Source organism: Rissa tridactyla, chromosome 24 (assembly GCF_028500815.1).
Source record: "Rissa tridactyla isolate bRisTri1 chromosome 24, bRisTri1.patW.cur.20221130, whole genome shotgun sequence".
NCBI classification, from domain to species: Eukaryota; Metazoa; Chordata; class Aves; order Charadriiformes; family Laridae; genus Rissa; species Rissa tridactyla.
In genome coordinates this window covers 52,667-76,928 of record NC_071489.1, presented here as the reverse complement: position 1 = coordinate 76,928, position 24,262 = coordinate 52,667, and the positions used below count along the sequence as shown (strand labels likewise).

The window sequence follows — 24,262 nt, the reverse complement described above, 5'->3', positions numbered from 1 at the left end:
ATGGGGGAGCCCGCGGGGACAAGGCAAATGCTCACCAGCCATGTCTGTGTCCACCTTTTTGGCCTCGACCACAGCCGCTCGCATGGGGCCGTCTGGGAACAGCACCTCATAGGAGCTGGGGATCTTCACGCTCAGCAGCTCGGCCATGGCCACCATCACCCCGTTGAGGTTCTGGGCAAGAAGAAGATAGAATGGGTCCCGGACCCCAGATGCCACCACACGGGGTGACTGCTGAGACCCCAAGAGTCTCACCTCCCCCTGTCCCCTCGCTCACCTTAGCTGCTGCTGCAGACACCGTCAGCATGACGGAGACCTCGCTGCTCTTGCCCTTCTCCCAGGGGGTGCCTGGGCCCGCTGCCCCCACCTTCCCGGGAAGTGTCCCAAAGGGCTCCGCAGCCTCGTAAGGCTTCGTGTCGGGGAACACTGGTGTGAGAAAAGGGGGGTCAGAGCTGCACAGGCCCAACCCCACCAACAGCCACCCACAAGCCCACCCAGCCACCCCTGACCCCTGCAGAAATGCTGCTGGGAACCATCGCCTCACGTGGGGCAGAGACTGGGGTGTGGTTACGGAGACAGGACACGCAGCACCAACGGGAAACCCTCGGGGAGCGGCTGGGGGACCCTCGGGAGCCAAGGCTCGACACAAGGGGTGACACTCAAGGCTCTGCTGCCCAGGTGCAGCACACCCCACAGATCCCTTCCCCTCAGCCCACGTTGCCAGGGACCCTTCTCCTGCCTCCCCCCCCCCCAACCAGCCCACACATCCAGGAGCCCCCTCCTGCCCTGTCCATATACTGCACAGATACCTTCCCACCTGATTTATGCATCCTGCAGACCACCTCCCTGCCCTACCGTACCCCCAACCAGTCTCTACACCCCACAGACCTCCTCCTGCCCGGTCCACATGTCCCCCACAGACCCCCCCCGACCTGGTCCACATGCACCACAGACACTCCTGCCCTGCCCTGCTCCTGGTCTAGTCCCTGCACTCCCCCAGCGCGGTCCAGCCCACCTGGGATACTGGCCCGGGGAATGATAGGGATGATGGGAGACAGCACGCGCTCCTCCAGCTCCGGCTTGGCCTCGCTGAGAAGGGGGAAGCGGAGCAGCTCCTCGCCCAGCACGCTCTCGGGGGACGAGGCAGGGACGATGCTGTCAGGGGAGTCGCTCTCATCGTCGCTCTCCATCCTGTGGGGAAGGAGATGTCACGGGCCGCAGGGGCTGGCGTCACCATGGGGGGACTGGGGGGTCCACTGCAGCTCACCTGACGTCCTCAGTCTGGTTGTGTGGTGGAGTGGGCAGAGCTGCCAGCAGGTCTAGGCTCTTCACCTCCACAGCTGGCGTGTCTGCATGGAGAGACAGGTGTCACAGTGGCGTAACAGGCAGGAGCAGGAACTCTGCGCCACTCTTACGCCAGCCATGCTCACCTTTCTGGCCGTGGGGCTCGCGGGTCGCGTCGGCATCCTTGGGCTGCTCGCCCAGCTCCTCGGGGACCGTGACACCATTCACCATCTTCTGCTGCACGGAGGGGGGGCGGCGTGGGGGGCAGTGAGGAGGGTGGCGTGGGCGGGTTGCTGAGGTTGTTCTGGGGGAAGACGGTGGGGTGAGCATGGTGGGGTGGCCCAGGACCCCCAGCCTGGGGCAGGGTGGGGGGGAGAGGGGACATACACAGGGGAACAACCCCCCCTCACCTTGGTGAGCAGCTGGGAGTAATAGTCGGGCACGCTGTCGAGCACGGCACTGCCAAAGGCACCCCGCAGCTGGCTCTTCCCGTTGATGGGGCTGCTGCCGAAGGGCGCGAAGAGGCTGAAGTTGGCCGTGATGGTCGGCTCCGACAATGGCAGCAGTGACAGCTCCTGGGGGCAGAGTGGTGAGGAGGGGACAAGGGGCAGCCAGCAGCCCCCCGCCATGCCCCAAGCCCATGGCCATACCTGTTTCAGCTGCTTCATGAGGGCCTCGCCGGGACGCAGCCCCTCGTCCTTCCGCAGCTTCTTGCGGGATGCTGGGACCCGCTCGTTGCCCTTCTGCACTCGCTTGGGCTTGGTGGCCGCTGGCTTCCTGGCAATAGAGGGATCCTGGAAAAGGAAAGGAGAGCGGGAGCCGTGCTGAGCGTGGCCCTGTGGCCACCACCTGCCCTCCTGCCCGGTGGCACCCCGCTCACCTCCCGGCCCAGCAGCACTGGCTGCAGCCGTGGCTCTATCCCGGCACCCCGGCTCTCCGTGTGCCCGTTGAGCTCGCCCGGGCTCTGCGCCGAGAGCTGCACGTTCTTGGCTCGCAGCAGCTTCTGCAGCAGGAGGTGCCCGGCCTCGGTGCGGCCGCCCGGTGCCAGCAGGCTGTTGGCTTGGCTGGCCCCGGAGTCCCCGTTGGCCTCTGGCTTTGCCGCCTCAGCCCCGTCCAGCTCACATTGTGCCGCTGCCGCCACCTCCTCCTTTGGCTCCTGCTTCACCAACACCTTGGGGGACTCGCCTGCCGTGGGGGCCCCCTCCGGCACAGCCCCATTGATGTGGGTCTCGCCAGGGTCGGCTGGGTCCACACTGGGTGCCTCGGGGTCCCAGGGCCCGTGTGCTGGGTCGGGGAGGGTGCTGCTCGGTGTGGGTGCCAGCCCCTGCTCCGCTGGTGCTGCAGGGCTTGGGTCTGACACCGGGACCCCTGGCGATGTCTTCTTTGGCTCTTGGGGGCTCTGCTCTGGGCTAGCCAGGTGCTGGGGTGCACAGCCCAGGGGCGAGGGGGCCGGTGGCGTGGGTAGCCGGACGAGGCCAGGCTGGGGGCCACGGGCAGCCAGGGCTGCCTGCACCAGCTCGGCCAGGGGCTGCTGGGGGGGCTGCCCTGCCAGCACCCGCCCCTGCTCGGCAGCAAAGCTGTTCTGCGCCTCCGCCAGGGCACCTGGCCGCGGCTGGAAGAGGGGTCCCAGGGGACGAGGGGGCTGGTGGGTGGCTGGGGCTGGGGAGCCGTGGTCCGGGGCCTGCCCGGAGAAAGGTCCAGGGGGCCGGAGCGCCTGGCTCTGCTGCAGCAGGCTCTGCTGGTGCCGCTGCACCAGGAGGGCCTGGAGCTGCTGCTGCTGCTGGGGCGTCAGGTGCCGCAGCTGCGGGTTCTTGGCCAGGACACCCTGGAGCTGCGCCCGGATCTGGCCCATCACCGGCCCCGGCACCTGCCCCAGGAGGCCCGGGGGGAGCGCGGCCATGCCCGGCGATGGCACCGCTGGCCCCGCTTTGTGCTGCCCGGGGCTCTGGAGCCGTGGGGGCTGCGGCTGGCCCTGCAGCGAGCCCGACGGCCCCTTGCCTGGCTGCTCCAGGGGCCGCGGTGCCTGCGGCAGCGCCATGCCCTGCGCCTGCCCAGTCCCACAGCCCAGTGGTGGCTCTGCCAACCCGGTGGCATCTCCGTGCTGCTGGGACAGCTCGGGGCGGGCAGCCCCAGGACTCTGCAGCGGCGGGGCAAGCAGGGTGCCTGGCTGCACGGGGGCTGCCCGCAGCGTCGGCTGCGAGCCCAGGACACCTGGCTGTGGGGAGGCCAAGAGGAGCTGCTGGCCCTGCCCCAGCTCAGCCTGGTGCTTGGGGGCTGGAGGCTCCGAGCCACCCAGGCTGGGGGGGTTGAGGGCTCCCTGCTGCTCCTGGGGGGCCCCATGCAGCTGCCCCCCACTCTCGCTGCCCTCAGCAGGCAGGGTGCTGCCGTCCGCTCCTCCGGGCTGGTCCTTGGCAGCCAGGACCGCTGGGGCCGGCTGCATTCCCTGACTCAGGTGCAGCACGGAGGGGCCCTGGCCCACTGCCCCGTGCTGTGGAAAGTGCTGGATCGGGGGCTGCCCCTGGCCCAGCCCCAGGAGCCCTGGCTGGGCGGCTGCCGAGTTCTGCTGCTGCTGCTGCTGCTGCTGCGGGGCCAGCAGCGTCCGTGACTGCCCCAGCTGCTGGGACAGCATAAGCCGGTGGCCCAGCATCCCCGGAGTCTGTGGCACCAGTTGGGGCGAGCCCAGCACCCGCTGCTGGTGGGGGGCCAGGAGGACCTGGCGCTGGGGCGGGGGGTGACCCAGCACCGCCTGGTGCTGCAGCCCTGGTGCCTGCGCGTGGCCCAGCAAGCCCGGCTGCTGCTGGGGTGAGAGCTGCTGCACCAGCAGGCTCTGCTGGCTGCCCATCAGCCCTGGCTGCTTCGGCACCATGGGCTGCCCCACGGCGCCCGGCTGCGGGGCCGGTGCTGGCTGCTGCTGCCCCAGCAGGCTGGGCTGCCCCACCATGGCCGCCGGCTGCATCGAGCCTTGGCCCATCACTCCGGGCTGCTGCATCGACGTCTGTGCCATGATGCCAGGCTGCTGCATCGAGGTTTGTCCCATGACACCCGGCTGTTGCATGGATGCTTGTCCCATCACGCCTGGCTGCTGCATGGATGTCTGTGCCATGACAGCCTGCTGCTGCATCGACGTCTGTGCCATAACGCCCGGCTGCTGCATTGAAGCTTGTCCCATGATGCCCGGCTGTTGCATGGACGTCTGCGCCATGATTCCCTGTGGCTGCATCGAGGTCTGGCCCATGACACCCGGCTGCTGCATGGACGCCTGACCCATGACACCCGGCTGCTGCATGGACGCCTGTGCCATGATGCCCTGTTGCTGCATTGATGCTTGTGCCATGACACCCGATTGCTGCATCGATGCCTGTCCCATCACGCCTGGCTGCTGCATGGAGGCCTGTCCCATCACACCCTGTTGCTGCATCGACGCTTGTCCCATCACGCCTTGTTGCTGCATGGAGGCCTGTCCCATCACACCCGGCTGCTGCTGCAGCGACGCTTGTCCCAGCATGTTCTGCTGCTGCAGTTTCTGAGCCAGTTGCATCCTCTGGAGCTGCCTCTCCTGCATCAGGCGACTGTCGGCAGCCAGCCCACGGAGCGCAGGGTTCCCAGCGAAGAAGGTGTTGGAGGTGCCGGGCACCGGGGCGTTCCCCACGGCTTGCTGGCCCATGAAGGACAGGCCCTGCTGCACGGCCATGGACACGCCACCCTGGGGCAGGCGCAGCCCTGTGGGCTGTCCCGGCTGCTGGCCGAGGCCTTGCGTGCCCACCACAGCCCCCGCCGGCTGCTGGACACCGTGCGCCGAGAGCAACTGCCCGGGGAGCTTGGACATGAGACGGGGGCTCTGCGAGGGGCTCAGGGCCATGACGGCCGAGGCCTGATGCTGGTGCTGCTGCTGCTTGTTGCGGTACTCGGCCATGAGGTTGGTGTGCTCCTTCTGCTGCTTCCGTACCTGCCCGGGACAGTGGGACATTAGCGCCGCGATGGCATGAAATTAATGCCAGGGATGAGACGTTTGCACCCGGGACAGGACAGGGCGCCCACCCACCCACAGAGCCCTACCTGGTCCAGCTGCTTCTGGATCTTGCTCTGCTGCTCCGTCACCAGCTTCAGCTTCTCGGCATCAGCCTCGGGGAACTCCCGCCCAGCTTTCTTAGCAGTGCGCTGCTTGGCACAGAGGGCTTTGCGCGACTTGCGGTGGGCCCCAATCTGCTCCTCCAGCACCTTCAGCTGCATCTGCAGGAGCTGCTGCGTGTGGAAGAGCCACTCCTCGTACTGCCGCTGGTCGGCCTCGTCTGCGGGAGTGGGGAGAGGGCTCAGCTCAGCAGGGATCCTGGCTCCGGAGCGAGCCTGGCCACAGCTCTGCTCAGCCCAGCCTGCACAGGCAGGATGAGACCCGGCCAGCACTACCCTGGTCCCCCCACCACATCGGTACTCACTGATGACGCCCTGCGCGAAGGTGGGTGGGTTGGGACGAGCCTGCGTCGGGTCTGTGCCGCTCCTCTCCTGGCAGAGGGGGGAGCATTGAGGACATGCACCACACCATTCCCCCTCTGTGGTGCCCCCCTGTCCCCTCTCCACAGCCCCCACCTCCCCAGGGGACCGTGAACCCACCGTCCAGAGCAGCTCCTGCCTGGCTAGGACCCAAGCCCCGAGAGGACCGCTGTCCCCCTGCCCGGACACCCCACTCACCTGCCCGCTCCCTGCCAGCAAATGATTCTGCATCTCGGAAACAGCTGGGCCCCCTGAGAGCCGCTGGGCCAGTAGGGAAACCTGTTGCCTTTGGTGGGGACACGCAGAGACGAGGGATGAGCTGGGGCCAAGGTGCCCTGCCCACCTCAGGCTGTGCCCCGTTGACCACTGCGCTCCTTACCTGTTCATGCCCGGGGCCACCCCGATGCTGCCCTGAGCCATCACCTTCTTGATGCCCTTCAGAGCCACCATCTTGGCCTTGGCAATGGGGTCCATGATGTCCTCGGCCGCAAACTTGTCCAGGTCTGCTAAGAAAGAGTCAGCAGACAGTGCCACAGCGCATCCGGCCCTACGCCCCCCACCCAAAAGGGCCCCGTGTCACCCCAAAACAACAGCCCACAGCCCCTACCTGTGTCCGGGAAGAAACTGTTGGCCAACTGCTGCTGCATGATGAGCTGGGGGGGCTTCAAGCCCAGGGTGGGCGGCTGCACCCCGGCCATCGGCTTCTGTACCAGCACCTGCTGCTGGCTCTGCTGCGGCTGTGCCAGGGCCACCTGCACGCCGTGAGGGGCTGCCAGTACGTGGGGCTGCCCGGGGGCCATGCCCATGTGGGGGGCCAGCGCCTGGCCCTGCTGGGGTGTGCCGAGCCGGGGGGGCTGCGGCGGCATCAGCGGAGGCCTGGCCACCAGCCCCAGCTGGAGGGACGGCTGTGGGGCACCCAGGCGGGGTGGCTGCCCTTCGGGGGGCTGCCCGGCCGCTACTGTGTGCAGCATGGGGTGCCCTGGGGCCGGGAGGTGGGGGGTGCCTCGAGGCAGGTGGGCCGACATCTGCTGCTTCTTCTGCAGCTCCTTCTTCTCGTGCTCCAGCAGGTCCTCAATGAGCAGGGGCAGCTCACTGGCCACCAGTGAGCTCTCCATCTTGTCCAGGTCGTCGGCCGGCGATTGCTGTGCGCTGCCCAGGCCCAGGGCTCCCCCATCCAGCTCAAACTTCTCCAGCAAAGGGTTGCTCTGGTTGCCCAGTTGGGTAGGGGCCAGCCCGCGGCCAGGGCCAGCGTAGGGGTCCTTCTCCGGCACAGGGACGCCAGTGTGGCCACTGTTAGTGAAGTGAGTCAAGCCGAGGCGAGCTGGGCCAGCCCCGGTGCTCAGGAGGGTCTGGCCAGATTTGAGGCCCAGCCCCAGCGAGGCAGAGATCTTATCGGTGCCCTGCAGGGCCTCTGACTTGATGGGGACCGGGAGCCGCTCAGGGCCACTGGTGGTGAACTGGCAGGGAGAGGTCTTCAGGCAGCCGTCCTCCAGCTTGGGCTTGACATCGGTGGGCAACGAGCCCGCCTTTGCCTCTGTGCCCTGCGCCTTGAAAGCTGGGTCGGGCACCAGCGCTGAGCCCGTCAGGCAGGGAGCAGGTCCCAAACCCACCCCGGGCACCAGCCCTTCCTTGGGCACCTCCTGGTCCTCCACGGATGGGGCAGCGTCTTTGTTGTCTCCGGCATCGGGGAGCTTCAAGCTGGGGGCCGGCAGCTCTGTCTTGAGCTGGGCTTCGCGTTCGGCTTTCTCGTTGGCTGACTCGACCAGGCGAAGGTGCTCATTGAAAATGTCCTTCTTGTCACCGGTGTCCAGCTCAGGGTCAGTGTAGGCCAGCAGGTCAAACTCGTCGCCATTCAGCAGGTCATCAAGGTGGGGGTCCGCTGTCTCCAGACTGTCCAGGTTGTCCAAGTCATCGTCCCCTTTAGCCACGTCCGGATCCAGGCTCAGGTTGGCCAAATCATCGTCATCTTCCAGGTCTTTGTGGGAGCCAAAGTCATCATCCAAATCAGGCTCCACTGGCACCTCACAGGGCAGACGTCCTCCCTCCAGGCTCAGATGGCTCTTCCCCGGGGCCGGAGCTGGCGTGGGGTCCGGTGCGGGGCTGTCCTTGGGTCCCTCGGGGCGGAGAGCGGAGCCGGAGGACAGCGGGCGCGGGGGGACGTGCTGCAGCTCCAGGCTGGGGGCCGGCAGCGGCGGGGGGGCGGCCACTTTGGCGTGAGGCTGGTGGTGGCTGTTGCTCATCTCAGCACCCTGCGGGGAGGCAGGCGGCAGCGGCACCGGCATCTTCGGGGGCTGCAGCGCTGGGGTAGGGAGCGCCTGCATGGGCACGACGGGGGCACAGAGGGCCTGGGGGGTGCCCTCCTCCCCAGGCAGGAAAAAGCGGGGCCGGGGCGCCTGGGGGGCGAAGGGGGAGCCCATGACCCCCCCAGGTCCCTTCTGCACGTTGTGCCGCAGCTCAATGAAGGGGCCGCCCAGGGCAGCGGGCGAGGCGGGCACCGTCTCAGTGGGTGCTGGCAGGCGGGTGCCCAGGCTGCCCACGGGGGTGCCGGCGGCCGGTGGGGCGAAGCGGGAGGTGACAGGGAGCCGCAGGGCCGCAGCCGCCTGCTGCTGCTGCTGCTGCTGCTGCCAGAGATGCTGCTGCTGCGGGGATGGCGCCGGGAAGACCCCACGGGGGTAGAAAGCCTGGGGGGGACCCACTGCCGTCCTGCAAGACACCGCAGCGTCAGGACCAGATTAGCGCTGCCGCAGCCACGACACACCACATGCAGCACCCTAGGGGTCCCAATCCCCTCAGACCACACCAGACACCCCGCAAAACCACTGCCACCCTGTCCCCCCAGGTGATCACAAGCAAGACCCAGAGGGGACGCAACCCACCAGGGTGAAGCCCCGCTCAGTTCTAATCGTCTGCAGTGAACCCCTCACCCCGCCGCTGGGCGCTCACCTCCCGTTGATGTCCAAGGTGGATGGCGTGGCTGCCGGTGGGGGCCGGGAAAGCCGCTCATCCTGCGCGAATGCCGCCTGCACCATGACGGAGCCAGGCAGCTTCCCAGCGCTGGCAGCAGTGGCCAGTGTCCCGAGAAGACCCTTATCCTGGAAGGTGAGCGAAGGACACGTCGTGACCCGCTCCATCCACCCCGAGCCTCCCAGCAGAGCCATCCCCTGAGCCCTCCTACCTGTGCTGGCTGGTAGGGGGCCATGCCCCGTCCCAACTCGAAGGCCTGGGTGCTGGCCTCGGGGGCCCAGCCTGCTGGTGAGGAGGTGGCAGCCGCTGCCGCGCTCTCCTTCTCCTGCCGCAGGCTGTTGCGTTGGATCTGCTGGCGGATGAGCAGCTCGCGGAGCCGCTGGCGCTGGGAGGAACCAAACATTAGGACCAAGAGCAGAGACACAGGAGCAAAACCAGCTCCTGCGTCCCAGGATGCAGGGACAAACCATGCAAAGACCACTTTGGCTGGGCCAATCTATGCCCCCCACCCCAGGTGCTCATGTCCCCTCCATGCCTCCGGGGAAGGAGCCAGAAGCAGAACCAGGCTCCTTGACCCCACCAGGGACCGCAGAGGTCCTGGTTCCTCCCTTTAACCAGACAGATACGGCCCGACCACTGGCGGGCCCTCACCTGACGCTGTTTCTCCAGTTCCGACTGGCTCATGGTGCCGAGGGTGCCGTCCTGGCTGCCAGGCAGCTCTGCCAGGTCCCGGTTTGGGGGTGCTGAGAGCCCTGCAGCCACCTCCTCCCTCTTGTCAGCTGGTGGCCCCAGCGTGGCTCGGGGCAGGAAGGTGACGGAGGTGTCCTGCTGCTGCGGGGGGGCTGGCAGCTGCTGCGGCAGCACCGAGGGCGGCCGGAGAGGCGAGAGGCTGTAGGTCTCAGCAGCCGCAGTGCCTGGCCCCAGCGGGCTGCTGGCTTGGTGGAAACCAGGGGACGAGGCATAGGCTGAACTCTGGGGCTTGCCAGGGACATAATGGCTGTTGATCCCATGGGGCTGGTGGGACGGGGAGCCCTTGAGCGGCTCTGAGACAGTTGGGGGGAAGGTGAAGCGCATAGGGGGCTGGCCGCCCGGGAAGACGCTGGCACCAGGGGAGCGGGCAAAGGGGGGTTGCTGCCCACCCGGCGCCTTGGCATGGGGCTCACCCACTGGGGTGCCCCCAAAGCCCCCGCCGGCCGCCGGGCTGTGCGAGAGCGGCACCGACTTGAACCCCGGCTCTGGCATTTGGGGCCGGGGGGGCTTGTGCAGGGGGGTGAAGGGGTCCCGGGACTGGGGCCGGGAGGGTGGCTGGGAGTAGGGGTCTGGAGACTGGAAGCGGGGGGTGACAGGGGACTGGCAAAAGGCTTCGTTGGAGAGTGGTCGTGGGGTGAGGGGGGACTGGGAGCTAGACTGGGACTGGGGGCTGGCAGGGACGCGGGAGAAGGGCTCCGAGGGTAGGGAGCGGGGCGGGAGGACACAGCAGGTCTCGGGAGGCTGTGGACGGGGTGTCAGCGGGGGCTGTGAGTAGGGGTCCGGGTAGGGCGACTGGCGGTAGAGATCAGGGTGGCTGGGGGGCGAGGGGGCCAGGGGATGGGAGTCAGGGGGCCGGTGCCCCAGCCCCGGGCTCTGTGGCTCTACCTGAGAGACCCGCGGGGTCATGGGGGCTTTGAAGACGTCGGCCGCCTTCAAATCCGCAGCGGAGAGGTGGGGGCCGCCCGGGGAGTCCCCATAGCCCATGGTGGGGGCATAACCAGGCGAGCAGACCCCCAGGCTCCCCCCTTCCTCCTTCTTCACCTCCAGACCCTTCTTCTGCTCCCCAAAAGGTAGGGGAGAGAGCAGGGCCTCAGGGGGGCGAGCCCCGGGGCTCCCTGGCACTGACAGGTTGTCCAAAGAGGGACACCGGGGCTTCAAGAAAGGGTCAGGGGTGCCGGGCTGGTGCCGGGGGGTGCCAGGCGGCGTGGGGTGGAAGTCAGGGGGCTGGGAGCCAGGGACAGGACGGGGTCCGGCAAGGGGCTGGGGCTGGCCAGGGAAGGGCTGGAAGGCAGCACCCGCTGTGGGGCTCTGGCCCAGGGGCGAGGGGAAGCGGGGCTCCAGCGCGTAGGCAGGTGCTGCGCTGTAGGGATCGTGCGAAGGCACTTGGGCAGGGGACTGGGGGGGGAGCTTGAGAAAGAGATCGCTGGGTGACTCTGGGCCCACTCCGGCACCTGCCGGGGGCTTCAGGAAACCCTCGCCGGCGGCAGGTGGGCTGCCAATGTAGACGGGCTGTGCCCCTGGCGGCACTGGGATCCGCAGGTGCAGCGAGGGCCTCTCTGGCTTGCGCAGTCCCTCCCCTTTGGTCTGTTTGTTGATCTGGCTCTCGGCCTGCTGCAGAGAGAGCCCAGCCGTCAGGGGACCCATGCCTGTCCTCCCAGTGAGCGGGGGAAGGGGCTAAGGGGGCAGGCCCACCATATCCCCCAGGGCTGGGCCAGGGCCGCCGGGCACCTCCCCGCGCCAGCACGTACCTTCTGCACCTTGTTGATGCGATGAGCCGCCCGGTTATCTTTGGCCTTTTGCTAACAAAAACACGAAGCCAGCTGACTCACAGCCCCCCGGCGCCCAGGCCCCCCGTCCCAGCAACACCCCAGCACTCACCAAGTAAGGGGCTTTGTCTGTGGCGGGGACCTTCCTCCAGAGCTTCATGATCTGTTTGCAACGGCTCGACCAGTCTGGGAGTCCGGTAGCAGCAGACGAAGAGGAGAAAAGTGACGTTAGTCCATATCTGATGAGCCCACCCAGACCCTCAGCAGGTGCCCACCCCCCTTTATGTGTGGGGATGGTCTCCTGCCCAGTAGCTGGCACTGAGAGCCCCCACCATCGCTACCAGGAGCACTTCAGTCCCACAGCCAAGCCCTGTGCCAGAGTGGACAGGATCTCCTCTCCAAACAGGGACTAGGGATGTTACGTTGCATCCAGCTCCCCCCCTGCCCTCGCCCTGGCCGCAGCCCCCCCAGAGCCCTACCTGGATAATCCTGCTTGAGGTTGGGGAAGTTCATGTTGGCGTAGAGGACGGGTGAGATGGTGGAGAGCTCGCCCAGCTCCTCGTCCTTCTCCCAGCGCTGCAGGCTGCGCTGGTTGTAGGACAGCCCGTCACCCTCGCCTTCTGTCGTGGGCGTCGTGGGTGTCGAGGGGGTGGTGGCGGCCGAGCTGCTGGCCCAGGGGCTCTCAGGCTCGCAGTGGTCTGGGCTGAAAAAGCCACTACGCTCCCTGCGTTGGGAAAACGCATCATGGACCGGCAGGGTGTGAGTAAAGAGATGGTCCCACAACACCCCAGGGTTGGCTTTCTCTACGAAGACCAACCCCAGCTCCCCCAGGCGCCCTCATACCTGTTATCGAGGAACGGAGACTGGCAGACTCCCGAATATGACTCCAGGGAAATGGCTCCGGAAAGCGAGCCCAGGGAAACGCTCCCTGCGAGGGAAAGGAGAGGTGTTGCAGGGAAGGCAGAGCTGGGGCTCAAGCCTGCGTGTGCCCTGGGGGCCCCTGCAGCCCTCTGACAATACGAGATCCCTCCATACACCCCCAAAACACTTTCAACATTCATCTCCAGAGCAAGGGGGAAGACCCAGGAATCCCATACTGCAGCGTTCCAACAGCTCAGCCCTGACAAGGACGCAACACATTGGTTCTCCCAGGGCAGACGGTGAGTCCTGCCCTTCTCCCCCACCCACCAGGACTCCCCCGACCCCCACATCTCGGCTGGGGGCTGCGCCGCCTCCACCCACCCTGCCCTGACAGCTGGAGGTCTCCCTGCAGGAACGGCCGCTGCGCCCGGCTGGGGTCCTGCCCTGCGCCGCTGGCCTCCATCCCTGCGGCCACGCAGTTGAGGGGCTGCTCCCCGCGCTCCGCCGAGCCTAGCACGTCCTTGAAGAGCTGCTGGACGTCTTTGCTCTCCATCTTGGGCAGCTCTGCAGGGCCGGGGAGGGGGGGGGAAAGGAAGAGCTGAACCATTGCAGGCAGCATCTAGTGCAAATCTCACGCTGACGGGAGACGGGGAGAAACGCGGGGGTCTCGGCCCCGGGACCCCCCTCACTTCGGCTGCCAAGGGGGCAGGGGGCTCACCTTCTGTAGGGATCTTGTCGAGGTCAGAACTCAGCGCACCCTCGCCCGGGGTGGCCGGTTTCTCGGCGTCCCCGGGGTCCGGGGAATCCTTCGGCTCCTCGGTCCCTGCGAGGAGGAACCGGCAGAAGCCCTCAGCACCCCGGGACCCCGCCATGGCCCCCCGGCCGCCAGGCCCGCCGCGCCACGCGAGGGCGCTCTACGCGCCACTCTATGGTCACACGAGCCGGGGAAACCATAGAGTTCCCACCCGCCCTTCCCGTCCCCCGCCTAGAGCGTACTCCTCAACCATAGAGCGGCTCCGTCTCGATGGTCGCAGGCGCTCTAGGCCGCCTCCGCCAGGCCCCCGCGGAGGACTCGGTCCGTCCCGCACAACCCGCCGGTACGGCCGGGGGCGTCCCCGGAGCTCACCCAGGTCCTCGGCCTTCGAGTCGTCCTTGCCGTCATCGTCAGGAGCGGCGGCGCTGCCGTCGGTGCTATCATCCCCTGCGGAGCACCAGGCCTCAGTGGGGCCGGGCCTCCCGGGCAAGTGGGGGCAGACCAGTGACCCCCCCGCCCCGACCGCCCCCGGGTGCCCTCCTACAGCCCTCGGTGTCACTGGCAACCCCAACAACCCCCTGCATCCTCCAACAACCCCCCGCATCCAACAGCCCCCCAAAGGCCCCCCCAGCAGCCCCCAAGTCCTCGTGTGACCCCTCTTTTCTCAGGGACGGTGGCCGGGGTTTGGGCCCCCGGTCCGGCTCCCGGCCGCACTCACCTCGGGGGTGTGTGGGGGTCTCCCTCCTCTCGGGGGGGGCACCTTGCAGTGCCCCGGCCAGGTTGGGGTCCCCCTTGGGTCGCGGGGCGCCCTGGCCCAGGGAGGGGCGGGCAGCCCCGTCCCCGACGCCGCCCGCCGCCAGCAGCGCCTTCCTGCTCAGGTCCATCAGCGCCTTCCCGAAAAATGCCTCCTGCCCAAGGGGGAGCTGCTGTCAGTGCCACAGCGTCCCTCGGGGCGTGCCCCTCATCCAGCGCCACATCCGTCCACCCCAGGGCCACCTCCACCGCCTCCGTCCACCCCCACCCTCCACCCACCCCCGGGACACCTCTGTTTACCCCAGCCCAGGGCCACCTCCGTGTCCCTCCCCCAGGGCCACCTCCACCCCCCCATCCATTCCACCTGCAGGTATGGGGGGAACATGTCCTCCAACTTGCTCTTCTTCCTTCCTCGGCGCTTCTTCTTCTCATCGCCCTCTGCTGAGCCCGGATCCAGGCTCCCCTCGGCTGGCAGGTCCCCTGGAGCCCCTGCAACAACCACCCCCGTTAACGCCTCCCCCCAAAGGAGTTTGGGGCTGTTCTTGTGGCACAGGAAAGGCTCGGGTACAGCACCACGGGGTACACCCCGCAGTCCCTCTCCATCCCCAGGGTACAAGAGGGCAGGGGGATGGGGAAGGGAACAGGTGCCACTGGGCCCTACCCTCCTCCGGGTGCCCCTCGGCGCTCAGCCCCTCACGCCCCACTTCGGCCAGCACCGCCGACACCTTCTTCAGGCGGGTGTGGGACTTGCGCTGCCGCACCATGAAGCCACCAATGCCTGGTAAGCAGAGAAAGAGGAGGTGGGGGGGTCACAGCAGGGCCTGGGGGGGGTGTCCAGCCCTAGGGGATGGCCCTGGGCAGCACTCACCAGGCCGGTACGGCTTGCGCTTCCTCTTCTTGCACTCTTCCGGGTCCTCCAGCCCCTTCCCCGAGTCCACGTCAGCCCCGATGTCACGGTCGGGGCTGGCTGGAGCCTCCAGCTTGATCTCACACTCCATGTGCTCCACACCCACTGCCGCGGAGGGGGAACGCGTTAGCGGGAAGCCCCACACTGCAGCCCCCCCCACCTCGCCTGCCAGGGAAACGCACCTTCGGCTTTGAGCAGCTCGTCGGCGTCCAGGTCACCATCCTTCTTGTCGTCAGGGCCCAGGGGGTCGCCCCCCTCCAGCCCCCCGTCCCCGTTGAGGGTGCCCAGCCGGCCCTTGCGCTGCCGCCGCTTGTGCAGGGGTGACAGGGAGAGGTTGCGCAGCACCGCCATCCCCGTCTCCGTCAGCCACACGCCCTCGAAGCGGAAATACTGGGGCTCTGTAGGGACAAAAGCCAATGTTGGGGACAAAAGCCAGGGCTGGCTGCACGGCCAGCACTAGGTATGACCCACACCACCAACCCGGGCACTGATTTCGGCACCACACGTACCTGGCTCCTTGGCCTTGACCGAGGCGATCTCTGGGGGAGGAGCGGGCACTGCAGAGGGAAAAGCAGATGGGGAGGTGAGTCCCCATGTCCTCCAAAGTCCCCCAAACCCCACAGGCTCCCCCCGGCCCGGGGTGCTCACCGGCTGGCTTGACCACGTAGGGCTGGCAAGCACTGCAGTCGAAGCCTTCGTCCGCAGCCTGCTCCACCTCCTCCTCCGTGAAGAGGCTGTCGCACGCCGCGTGCAGCCACCTGCAGGCAGCGGGGACCCATCATGCACCCTGACCACCCCCACAGCGATTCCCAAGCGCGGAGAACCATGGAATCCCCCCGTTGGGAATCCTAAGGGCCGCGTGCTCACCGATCGCAGTGCCGGCACTGGATGAGCAGGTCGTCCTCCACGTACTTCTCGCGGCAGAAGGGGCAGACGACCAGGCTGGCGCAGGGCGCGCAGTGGGTGTAGTTGTTCTGCCACTCACAGTGGAAGCCGGGGGAAGCTGCCCCACACTGCACGCAGCACACGCACCTTTGGGGAGGGGGGAAACGAGGGGTCAGCAGCAGCCCTGAGCCCCCCCTCCTCCAGGGCTCCCCTCGCGCCCCCACACCCCCCTCCCCACACACCACTTGCACTTCCAGCCGCCCTTGGGCACAGTCTGCAGGGGGGGGTCCAGGCAGTAGGTGTGGTAGCTGATGTCGCAGTCATCACAGAGCAGGAGCCGGGAGGGGTCGGAGGCTTTGCCGCACACCTCACAGACAATGCACTCCACGCAGCGCCAGCCCTTCAGCAGCATCACCTTTGTGATCTGGGGACAAAGGGGGACAGCCATGTGAGCCATGGGAAGGGCCGGGGGCACCCCTGGGCTCGGCACGGCCACAGGGGACACCCCCAGAGCACAGCACAACTACACGGACATGCTCGGCATGACATCGTGCGCGTGCCCCAAGGGACACGGCCCGGCTCTGTGGGTCCCTGATGCCCAGCCGGTGTGGGGCCAGGGATCCCAGTTACCCTCACCTTGCTGTTGACGCAGTAGGGGTGGTAGCACTGGGAACACTGGGAGCAGGCAAGGAGATGGCCCTCGGCCCCACGCCCGAAGCTGCCGCACACCACGCACATGTCCTAAGGGAGCAAGGCCATGAAAGGAGCCGAGGGGGCGCAGGAGCTGGTGGTGGGGGGGACAGGAGCCTGTCCTGTCCATCTGTCCAGCCCGCAGCACCCTGGTTACCTGCATAAGCACGAACTTGTCGGTGTTGGAGAAGAGGACGACCGTGTTCTGCATCGTGTCGTCATCATCCTCGTCCTCCTCCTTGCTGGGTGAGCTCTCCACGTCAGCAAGCTAGGGGTAAAAGAAGGGTCTCAACACCAAGGACCCTCACTCTCCGTGCAGTGAGGGGGGGGCACCAGCCACAGCCTGGTACCAAACCAGGGGGGCACAGGAACATGCCAGGGGCAGCAGACCCCCTGCCTGCCTGCACTCCAGCCCCTTCCTGGGGGGCAACTCCGCACTATCCCTATGCTTGTGGGGTGAACCCCCCCAGACCTGCAGCACAGCCCCAGCCAGTCTCCTCCCCACTCCGAGGACCTCCACCCACCCCACCCCACTCTGAGCCTTTCCCAGGGACCAGGATACAGGGAAAGAGAAGGGTGGGGGACGCTTGGCTCTCAATGCTGCCATCTAACAGCTTGGGGACATCCCCCCACCCCAGCCCCCCCGCCTCTGCCAGCCCAGCCTTACTGCTAGGGTGTCAACGGATGAGGTGGTCGACTTCAGGCGTGCACGGCCCCGGCCCCGGCCCCCGTGGGACCCACCTCGGGGGCGTCTCCGCCCGGGGAAGCTGCTGCTGCGACCCTAGGGCCAAGGGAAGAGGGCGGTTACAGCAACCTGGGGGGGCCCAGCCGGACCCCTGCCACGCATCCCAGCCAGGGCAGGGGCAGCGGAGGGGCACAGCCCCCATCCCACCCCCATCACACACTCGGCCCTCTCTTAACTCGCCGCAGGGGCAGCCCGGGCGCCCCAGCAGGGTTGTAGGTCTCCCCCCACGAGATCGGGGCTGGCAGGGTCCCTCCAATACCTGCTTGACACGGGAGCGCCCCGGGGAGCTGCGCCGCCGGCTCTTGTCCCCGTCCCCCTTGGTAGCCGGCTCAAAGAGCAGTGAATCGTCGGTCTCAGCGCCCAGCGGCAGCGACCCAGCGTCCTCCTTCTGCAGGCTGGCGTCAGCCGAGGCCGGCCCCAGCTCAAGGGACAGGGAACCTCCGCCCTCAGGGTCCGGGGAGCCCAGCAGCGGCTCCGAGCCTGGGAAGCTGCTGCTCGTATCCCCCTGGCTCAGGTTGGAGATCTCGTTGAGGATGTCAGGGCGGGGGCGCAGGGCGGGGGGCTCAGGGCCTCCCTCATCTCCACGCCCCAGCAGCTTCTCCCCAGTGGTGCAAACCTCCATGGGGGTCTCGGGGCCCAGCTCCTCCGGCTCCAGGAGCAATGGGGACCCCTTGGCTTCAGGGTCCCCCCCAGCCCGACCTTCCTCCAGCGCATCCTCCTCACTCAGTGGCGGGGAGCTCCCACTGGTGCCCTCCCGCTCCAGCCTCGGTGCCTCTTCCTCCTCCTCTTCCTCCTCCTCAGGCAGGCCTGGGAAGGGCCCCAGCTCTGGGGCAGGGCTGGCATGGGGGCCATCTCTGGGGGGGCTGGCTGGTGACTCCCCCTCGCCAGCGGCTGTCTCCATCTCCTCATCCTCAGGGCGCTCGGTGGGAGCCGGGGTGCAGGCAGGGGAGCCCAGGGGGGGTGGCGGGGAGCCAGGGGGCTCAGTGTCCATGGCAGTGCCGGGGCTGCCAGGGGGCTCGGGAAGGGCTGGGGTGGGTGACCCAGGCACCTCATGCTCCTTGGTATTGGGCGAGGGGTCTGGGGGGCAGGCGGGTGAGACAGCGCGGAGATCTGGGGGGGTGGAGAGGAAAGGATGGTGACGCTGCAGCCCCCAGAAGAGACAACCTCCCCGACCCCAGCACCTCCCCAGACCTACCTGGGGGAGCCGTGGGTGGGGGTGCCGTCTTGAGGGGCAGCAAGGTCTCCGGCTCCAGCTCCATCTCCTCCTCAGGGGGCACCTCTGGGGCCAGGGCTGGTGCTTCCTCCGCCACAGCCACCTCGGGGAGGAGACCTGCGGAACGGGGCCATGGGTGAGGGGGACGCAGGGGTCCCCTCCACCCCCTGTGCCACCCAGGCTGGCACCGAGAGGCAACAAGCATTGCCTCAACCTGGCCCAGGGACACCCCCCCAGCCCTCAACATACCCCCAAAATGGGGCACTGAAGCATGAAACCAGGGTCAACAGGTTGAGGGTCACACAAGACCAGTGCTGGGAGAGGACCCAGGTGCGAGACCCCTGCACCCATGGGAGACAACCGGAGAGGAAAGGGGACAGACCCAGAGGGTCTTCCATTTATTACCTGGTGGCTTAGGGTCCTCCTCGGAGGGTGGCTCGCTGGGGAGCAGCTCTTTGGGAGGCAGCTCGTCAGGGGGAGGTTCTTCAGGGGGCAGTTTGTCGAGGGGTGGTTCATCGGGGGGCGGTTCATCAAGGGGCAGCTCCTCAGGGGGTGACTCGTCGGGGGGCGATTTGTCACAGGGCAGCTCGTTGGGGGGTGGCTCATTGGGGGGCAATTTGCCAAGGGGCAGCTCGTCAGAGGGTGACTCCTCGAGCGGTCGTTTATTGGGGGACAGTTCATCGAGGGGAGGTACGTCAAGGGGCAGCTCATCAAGAGGTGGATCACTGGGGGGCAGCTCCTCGAGGGTGGGTCTCTCGAGGGGTGGCTCGTCAAGGGATGGTCTCTCAAGGGGCAGCTTATCAGGGGGCAACACGAGAGGAGGGGGCTCCTCGGGGGGCTGCACGAGAGGAGGGGGCTCCTCAGGGGGCTGCACATCAGGGGGCTGCACATCAGGAGGTGGCTTATCGAGGGGCAGTTCATCAGGGGGCACCTCACTGGGGGGCACCTCCACAGGGGTCGGCTCGCCGGGAGGAGGCCCGCCATCACCTGGGGGTGCCTCCTCGGGGTTCCCCCCTGGCTGCATCTCCTCACTGCACCCCACAGGCTCCGGCTCAGGTGGGGGGACGGGCACATCCGTTGGCTCGCTGCAGTTAGGGGCCGCCAACCTGGATGGGGAGACCAGGTGAGGGGAGGAGGGCTCAGGCCACCCCCTCCCCAGGGCTGTGGGACACAAAGGGGACACCCAGCCGGACACCTCCCCAACCAGTCCCCCCATCCCCACTCACGTCTGGGCAGGTGGGTCCATCGGTGGCGCGTGTGCCAGTGCCCCATGGGCATCCTCTGCGTCGCGGCGCTGCTGGCAGCCCTCGCACACTGAGTAGCTCCGGTACCACTGGCAGCCGGGGTCGAGCGCTGCCGGGCGCCGGCCACAGTCGGAGCAGACCCGGCAGTTCTGTGGGGGATGCAGAGGCATATCAAAGAGTTAGGGAGAGGAGGGAGGGGGCACCCCTGTACCCCCTCAGTAAGAGCAGGACGCACCTTGCACTTCCAGGAGTCGGCAGGGAGCCCCTCGATGGCCGGCTCCATGCAGAAGGTGTGATAGCCCTTGTCGCAAGCCTCACAGACCAGCATCATGGAGTCCTCACCAGGCTGCCTGTGGGGTGCAGGGGCAGGGGTGAGGGCTGCATCCCCCTCTCGTCCACCCCTCATTGTCCCACCCTGCCATGGGGACGTGGGCTCACCTGCAGGTTTGGCACACTTTGCACTCGGGGCACTGCCAGCCTGAGCGCTTGCAGGGCGTCAGGGTGATGTCCAGGCAGGCCCCGTGGTAGTGCTGCCCGCAGCTGGTGCAGAAAACCAGGTCCCGCAGGTCGCCCGGCCCATCGCACACTGAGCACCGGGCGTCCTCTGGATAGGGGGAGAGAGGAGGGCTGTCAGGGCCACCTCCTTGCCAGGCTCTGTCCCCCCCCAGGACCCCTCTCCAGAGCAGGAGGGGACCCAGCACCTGGGACTGGCGGCCCCAGCCTGCACGCACCCATCTGCACGGCCTCAGCCACGTGCTCGGGACACAGGAGACGCAGGGTCTTCATGGACTGGAAGCAGCCGCTGGCGGCGGCGCAGGGGAAGTGGTAGAGGTGGGGGCAACCAGCAGCCCGGCACGGGATGGTGGCCCCCATCCGCCGACAGTGTTCACATTTCTGAAAGCAGAGGAGCCCGGCAGGATCAGAGATGCTGCCCGGGGCTGGGCCGAGCCCCCGCCGCCCCCCCGCGACCCGCTCACCTGTGAGATCCCTGAGAAAACAGCTCTGTCCACACCGGCCAGCCCCGCCGCCTCCTGCTCCACGCCGGCCGACCAGGCTGCGCACCAGCGGTGGACCCAGCAGTGCCCTGTGGGAAGGGGGTGTCAGGGACAAGGGGGTGTCCCCGGGCTGGGCAGGACACCCAGGGAGGGGGGATGGGGACCCCAGTGCTGCGACTGCACTTACCCGTCGGCTCGAAGAGCTGCGCCGGAGTCACCCATTTGGAGAAGCCGATCTGCGCCAAGTCGTTGCCTGCCGCCTCCAGCTGCTGGGGGGACTGGCCAGGACCCTCGGGGGGCTCGTAGCCCACCAGCCTTTCGGGCCAGTCGGGTGCCGGCTCAAAGCGCTGCAGCTCCCGCTGCCCATGCGGGCTCCAGTCCCCACAGTTGCAGAGGGCACAGCGGCGGGCTGGCATGCTGGGGGAGAAATGGGGGTGTCAGGGACATGCGGGACCCCGCCACCAGCTCCATGCCACCCCCTGAGCCCCCCTGTCCTCACCTGCCAGCCTGGGGAGGCCCCTTTGTGTCTGTGCTCTCCAGCTCCGGCCCCACAGAGGCTCCTTCGGGGGGTTTCAGGGGGTCCCCCTCTGCGCTGCCCATCTCCTCTGAGGGCACGGCCCCATCGGCTGCCAGCAAAGTGGGTGTCAGCTACCTCGGGTGGGGAGAGGTGGGGGGGTGCACGGGAAAGCACCAGTTTCCCTCAGCACCCTGCCATGCCCCACACTCACCTGGAGCATCCGTGTCCTTCTCCTTGCTGGGCGGCTTCTGTTCGTCCATCCTGCCTGCGGCGTCCCTCGGGGGAGGCCCGCGGCTGCAAGGGGGGCGAGATCCATCAGCATAGGGATGTAGAGGCCCTTCCCCAGCCCCCCTCGCAGCCCCCCACGACACCCCGCCCAATGGACAGGGCAGCCCCCTCCAGCTGCTCCCCCTGAGGCAAGTTCGTGGGGTCTCAGCCCGGTGGGAGCACCCCTCCCTGCACGTGCCAGGAGCGGGTGGTGGGTCCCGGTTCCCCGGGGCTCCACGAGACCCCATGCCCCACAGCGGGGATGGTCCCCCCCAACTCCCTCATCATCCACCGGCTCCCAGGTCGTCCCCTCCAGCTCAGGGTGGGGACGGCGCAGTGACGTCCTGGGGCAGCCCGCTCCCCATCGACAAGGCCAGGCAAGGGCTGGGGGTACGTGACCCAAATTAAACCCTGAGGGGGGAGGGGATGTGGGGGCACGCAGCCCTGGGGGCACACTGGGACCCCTGGGGAGCCCCCAGACCCCTGCAGCAGGGGCAGCACAGGCTCAATGGGCAGGAGGGGGAAGCAACCCCAGTGCCCGTGGCGAAGCTGGAACCCCCCCCACTGCCTCCTGCTGCAGGGCCAGGTGGGATTTGGGGTGCAGCAATAAAGCCAGGTGCCCGGGGTACCCCCCCTCAGCACCTGGCCGCTGCCCGTGCCTCAGTTTCCCCAGGGTGAGCATCGATCTGGCCGAGCCCCCCCCAGCACTGGGAGGCGGTCCCAGGATAGGTGTAGGGGGAGGGGGGTTCACCCCTAAACATCATGGCCAAAGCTGGGGGGGCCATAACCCCACCCGCAGCCCCCTGTCCCCCAGTTGTTCACGTGCACCCCAAAAACCTGGGGGGGCCAGGGGGCTGCGGGTGGGGCACCCCAAACCCGACTGTAAACTATGCCCAGGGGAGAGGCCCAGGGAACACCCCCACCCCCCCCGACGTACCGACACCCCCCCACCCAAGCACCAGGGAGGGGGGAACGCGCTGGGGCAGCCCCCGGCACCCCGAAACCCCGGCTGCCCCCCGAGGCGTTGCGGGGGGGTCAGAGAGAGCCCCCGGCCGGGCACAGCGGGGTCCCGGCCCACGAAGGGGTGGCGGCCCCCCCCCAGCAAATCCCCTCCAGTTCCCCGGTAATCCCGGCGGGATTAGGGCCGCCCCGGGCCGGCTGCGCGCTCCCCGGAAGGGCCCCGGCGTGCACCGGGGACAGGGGGGGCGGCGGAGGGGCCCGGCCAGCCCTGCCCGGGGCTCCGGGGGGGCTGAAGCACCGCGCTGGGACGTCCCCCCACCTTCCCCCGTGCCTCTCGGCCGCGCTCCCCCCCTCCCCGGTGCAACCGGACCCCCCGGGGCGGCCAAGCCAGCCAGGCCCGATGCCCCGGCCCGCCGCGGCCTACCCGGCCACCGGCACCGGGGCCCCGGAGCGCCGGGCCCGGCCGTACCTGCGCTCAGGCGGCGGCTCAGCGGCCCGGGCCCCGCCGGCTCCCTGGGCGGCAGGCATCGCCGGTACCGGTAGCGGACACAAAGGGAGCCGGGGGCCGCGCTCCGGGCCCGGCCGCCGGGGAGGCCTGGCCGGGAGGAGGCGGCGGCGCGGCCAGGCGGAGGCGGCGCGGCCCGGGGACGAACGGCAGGGCCTTTCCCTTCCGGGGCCACGGGGTCCGGGCCCGAACGCGCGGGAGCCCCAGCGGGGCCGCCCCCCGCCCCCCCACCCGGCTCTTACCCCCGCGGCCGCCCTACGCCGACGGGCCTCGGGGCGCGGGGCGGACGGTGCTCCCCGGCGCGGCCATTTCCAGAGGAAAGTAGGTCCCGCCGCCCGCCCCCGCCCCGCCCCGCCGCGCCGCGCCCGCCCGCCCGCCCCGCCGGGGCCGCCGCGCTGCGCCCTGGGGGCCGCGGCCGGGGGGCGCCGCCGCGCCCGCACTACTTGGCGGCGGGGGCTCGGGCGGAGGGAGACGGGTGCGCGGCGGGCGATGCGGCGGCAAGGGGGTGTGACGGCGCGGGCCGCAGCGCACGCTGCCGGGAGGGATCCCTCCGCGACGCTTAACCCCGCCGGCGCCGGGGCGGGCGGCGCGCACGTGGGCACGGCGGGGCGGCACCGGCGGCCACGCCCCCCCCCGGCCCCGCCCGCTCGGACACCGCGGGGGCCCTGGGGGTGGGGGGCCTGAGCCCCCCCGCCTCCCGGTACCGGGCAGCCGGGACCAAGCGCACGGGAAGCCCCCATGCCCGCCCCGTCACCCCTCGCCCCCCCTTGCCCTGGGGGTCACCCTCGAACCGAGCGGGACCGGATCAGGGTGGCGGCTCCGCTCCCCGGTCCCGGATCAGCCCCACCGGGGCAGCGCGAAGACCCCGCTCCGGTGGGGGCGGGGGGAAGCAGCACCGGTTCCCCTCTGTCCCGGCCCGGGACCCCCGGCAGGGACAGGACAGCCCCTGGGGGGGGAACCAAGGACACGGGTAGGTGAAGCCCCCAGACCCAGACATGGGGGGTCCGGGGAGGGGACACACACACGACACGCAACGACCCTAAGAGCGCCGACCCCCACCAGCCCACCCCGGCTGCAACACCCCAGCGCCCACCCCCCCTCTCCATCCCAACACCGACCACGGGGTGCAGAGTGCCCCCCCCCGGCTCCCCGCACCCCGACACCCCTTTCCCTCCTCAGCAGCTCCCTAACTCCTCCCCAGCAGTGTAATTGGGTAATTAGCAGTAATTAGCTTGACTGGGTGGAGATAAGCCACACGGGGAACCACAGCCAGGCTGGGCACGCCGGCAGAGCCCCCCCCACTCACCCAGCCCAGGCTGTGGCTCTCCAGGGGGTGGGGGAGTGGGAAGGGGGTTGCAGAGCCCCCCCCAGGAACCCAGTGACACCCCGGAGTGCTCAGCCCAATGGGATGGGGGGGGGGGGGGCTCTGCCCCACAGTGCATTTGTGGTCGGGGGGAGCCCCGTGCTGAGGGGATCCCCCACACGCTGCCTCACCTTCCCCACTCCGCCCCTGAGCAGGAACAGCCCCCCCCAGGGCTCCGAGGGGGTTCACGGACAAAACAATGTTTAATTGTTCCAGCCCCACGGCCTCGACTCCCCCGAGCGATGGCTGCCAACGCGGCACAGCCGGTCTGCGGCCCCGCGCCGGGAACAACACCCGCATTCAGCCCCGGCTCCCCACGCCTGGAGGGGGAACGGCCCCCACGTGTCCTTGGGG

General features: G+C 68.7%; 1 protein-coding gene across 1 annotated transcript in view; it reads right to left on the bottom strand.

Annotated features, from left to right (window-relative positions):
• Nucleotides 1-22,656, bottom strand: part of KMT2D (lysine methyltransferase 2D) — a 24,463-nt gene extending 1,807 nt beyond the window's left edge. The window contains 48 exon segments of the mRNA XM_054183041.1: nucleotides 36-171; nucleotides 275-423; nucleotides 1,013-1,188; nucleotides 1,265-1,346; nucleotides 1,428-1,533; nucleotides 1,535-1,585; nucleotides 1,692-1,856; nucleotides 1,932-2,075; nucleotides 2,162-5,227; nucleotides 5,338-5,570; nucleotides 5,715-5,781; nucleotides 5,968-6,055; nucleotides 6,149-6,272; nucleotides 6,377-8,472; nucleotides 8,713-8,861; nucleotides 8,945-9,118; nucleotides 9,385-11,094; nucleotides 11,232-11,282; nucleotides 11,362-11,435; nucleotides 11,729-11,973; nucleotides 12,093-12,177; nucleotides 12,492-12,674; nucleotides 12,829-12,933; nucleotides 13,237-13,311; nucleotides 13,583-13,772; nucleotides 13,982-14,106; nucleotides 14,279-14,395; nucleotides 14,486-14,629; nucleotides 14,707-14,922; nucleotides 15,034-15,081; nucleotides 15,173-15,282; nucleotides 15,392-15,556; nucleotides 15,652-15,833; nucleotides 16,046-16,150; nucleotides 16,257-16,367; nucleotides 16,767-16,880; nucleotides 17,104-17,954; nucleotides 18,040-18,174; nucleotides 18,463-19,163; nucleotides 19,284-19,450; nucleotides 19,537-19,651; nucleotides 19,740-19,905; nucleotides 20,033-20,195; nucleotides 20,279-20,385; nucleotides 20,484-20,713; nucleotides 20,796-20,922; nucleotides 21,025-21,107; nucleotides 22,510-22,656. Of these exon segments, the coding sequence (XP_054039016.1) occupies nucleotides 36-171; nucleotides 275-423; nucleotides 1,013-1,188; nucleotides 1,265-1,346; nucleotides 1,428-1,533; nucleotides 1,535-1,585; nucleotides 1,692-1,856; nucleotides 1,932-2,075; nucleotides 2,162-5,227; nucleotides 5,338-5,570; nucleotides 5,715-5,781; nucleotides 5,968-6,055; nucleotides 6,149-6,272; nucleotides 6,377-8,472; nucleotides 8,713-8,861; nucleotides 8,945-9,118; nucleotides 9,385-11,094; nucleotides 11,232-11,282; nucleotides 11,362-11,435; nucleotides 11,729-11,973; nucleotides 12,093-12,177; nucleotides 12,492-12,674; nucleotides 12,829-12,933; nucleotides 13,237-13,311; nucleotides 13,583-13,772; nucleotides 13,982-14,106; nucleotides 14,279-14,395; nucleotides 14,486-14,629; nucleotides 14,707-14,922; nucleotides 15,034-15,081; nucleotides 15,173-15,282; nucleotides 15,392-15,556; nucleotides 15,652-15,833; nucleotides 16,046-16,150; nucleotides 16,257-16,367; nucleotides 16,767-16,880; nucleotides 17,104-17,954; nucleotides 18,040-18,174; nucleotides 18,463-19,163; nucleotides 19,284-19,450; nucleotides 19,537-19,651; nucleotides 19,740-19,905; nucleotides 20,033-20,195; nucleotides 20,279-20,385; nucleotides 20,484-20,713; nucleotides 20,796-20,922; nucleotides 21,025-21,107; nucleotides 22,510-22,568 (14,065 nt within the window). The 5' untranslated portion in view covers nucleotides 22,569-22,656.
• Nucleotides 22,657-24,262: the final 1,606 nt, after the last annotated feature.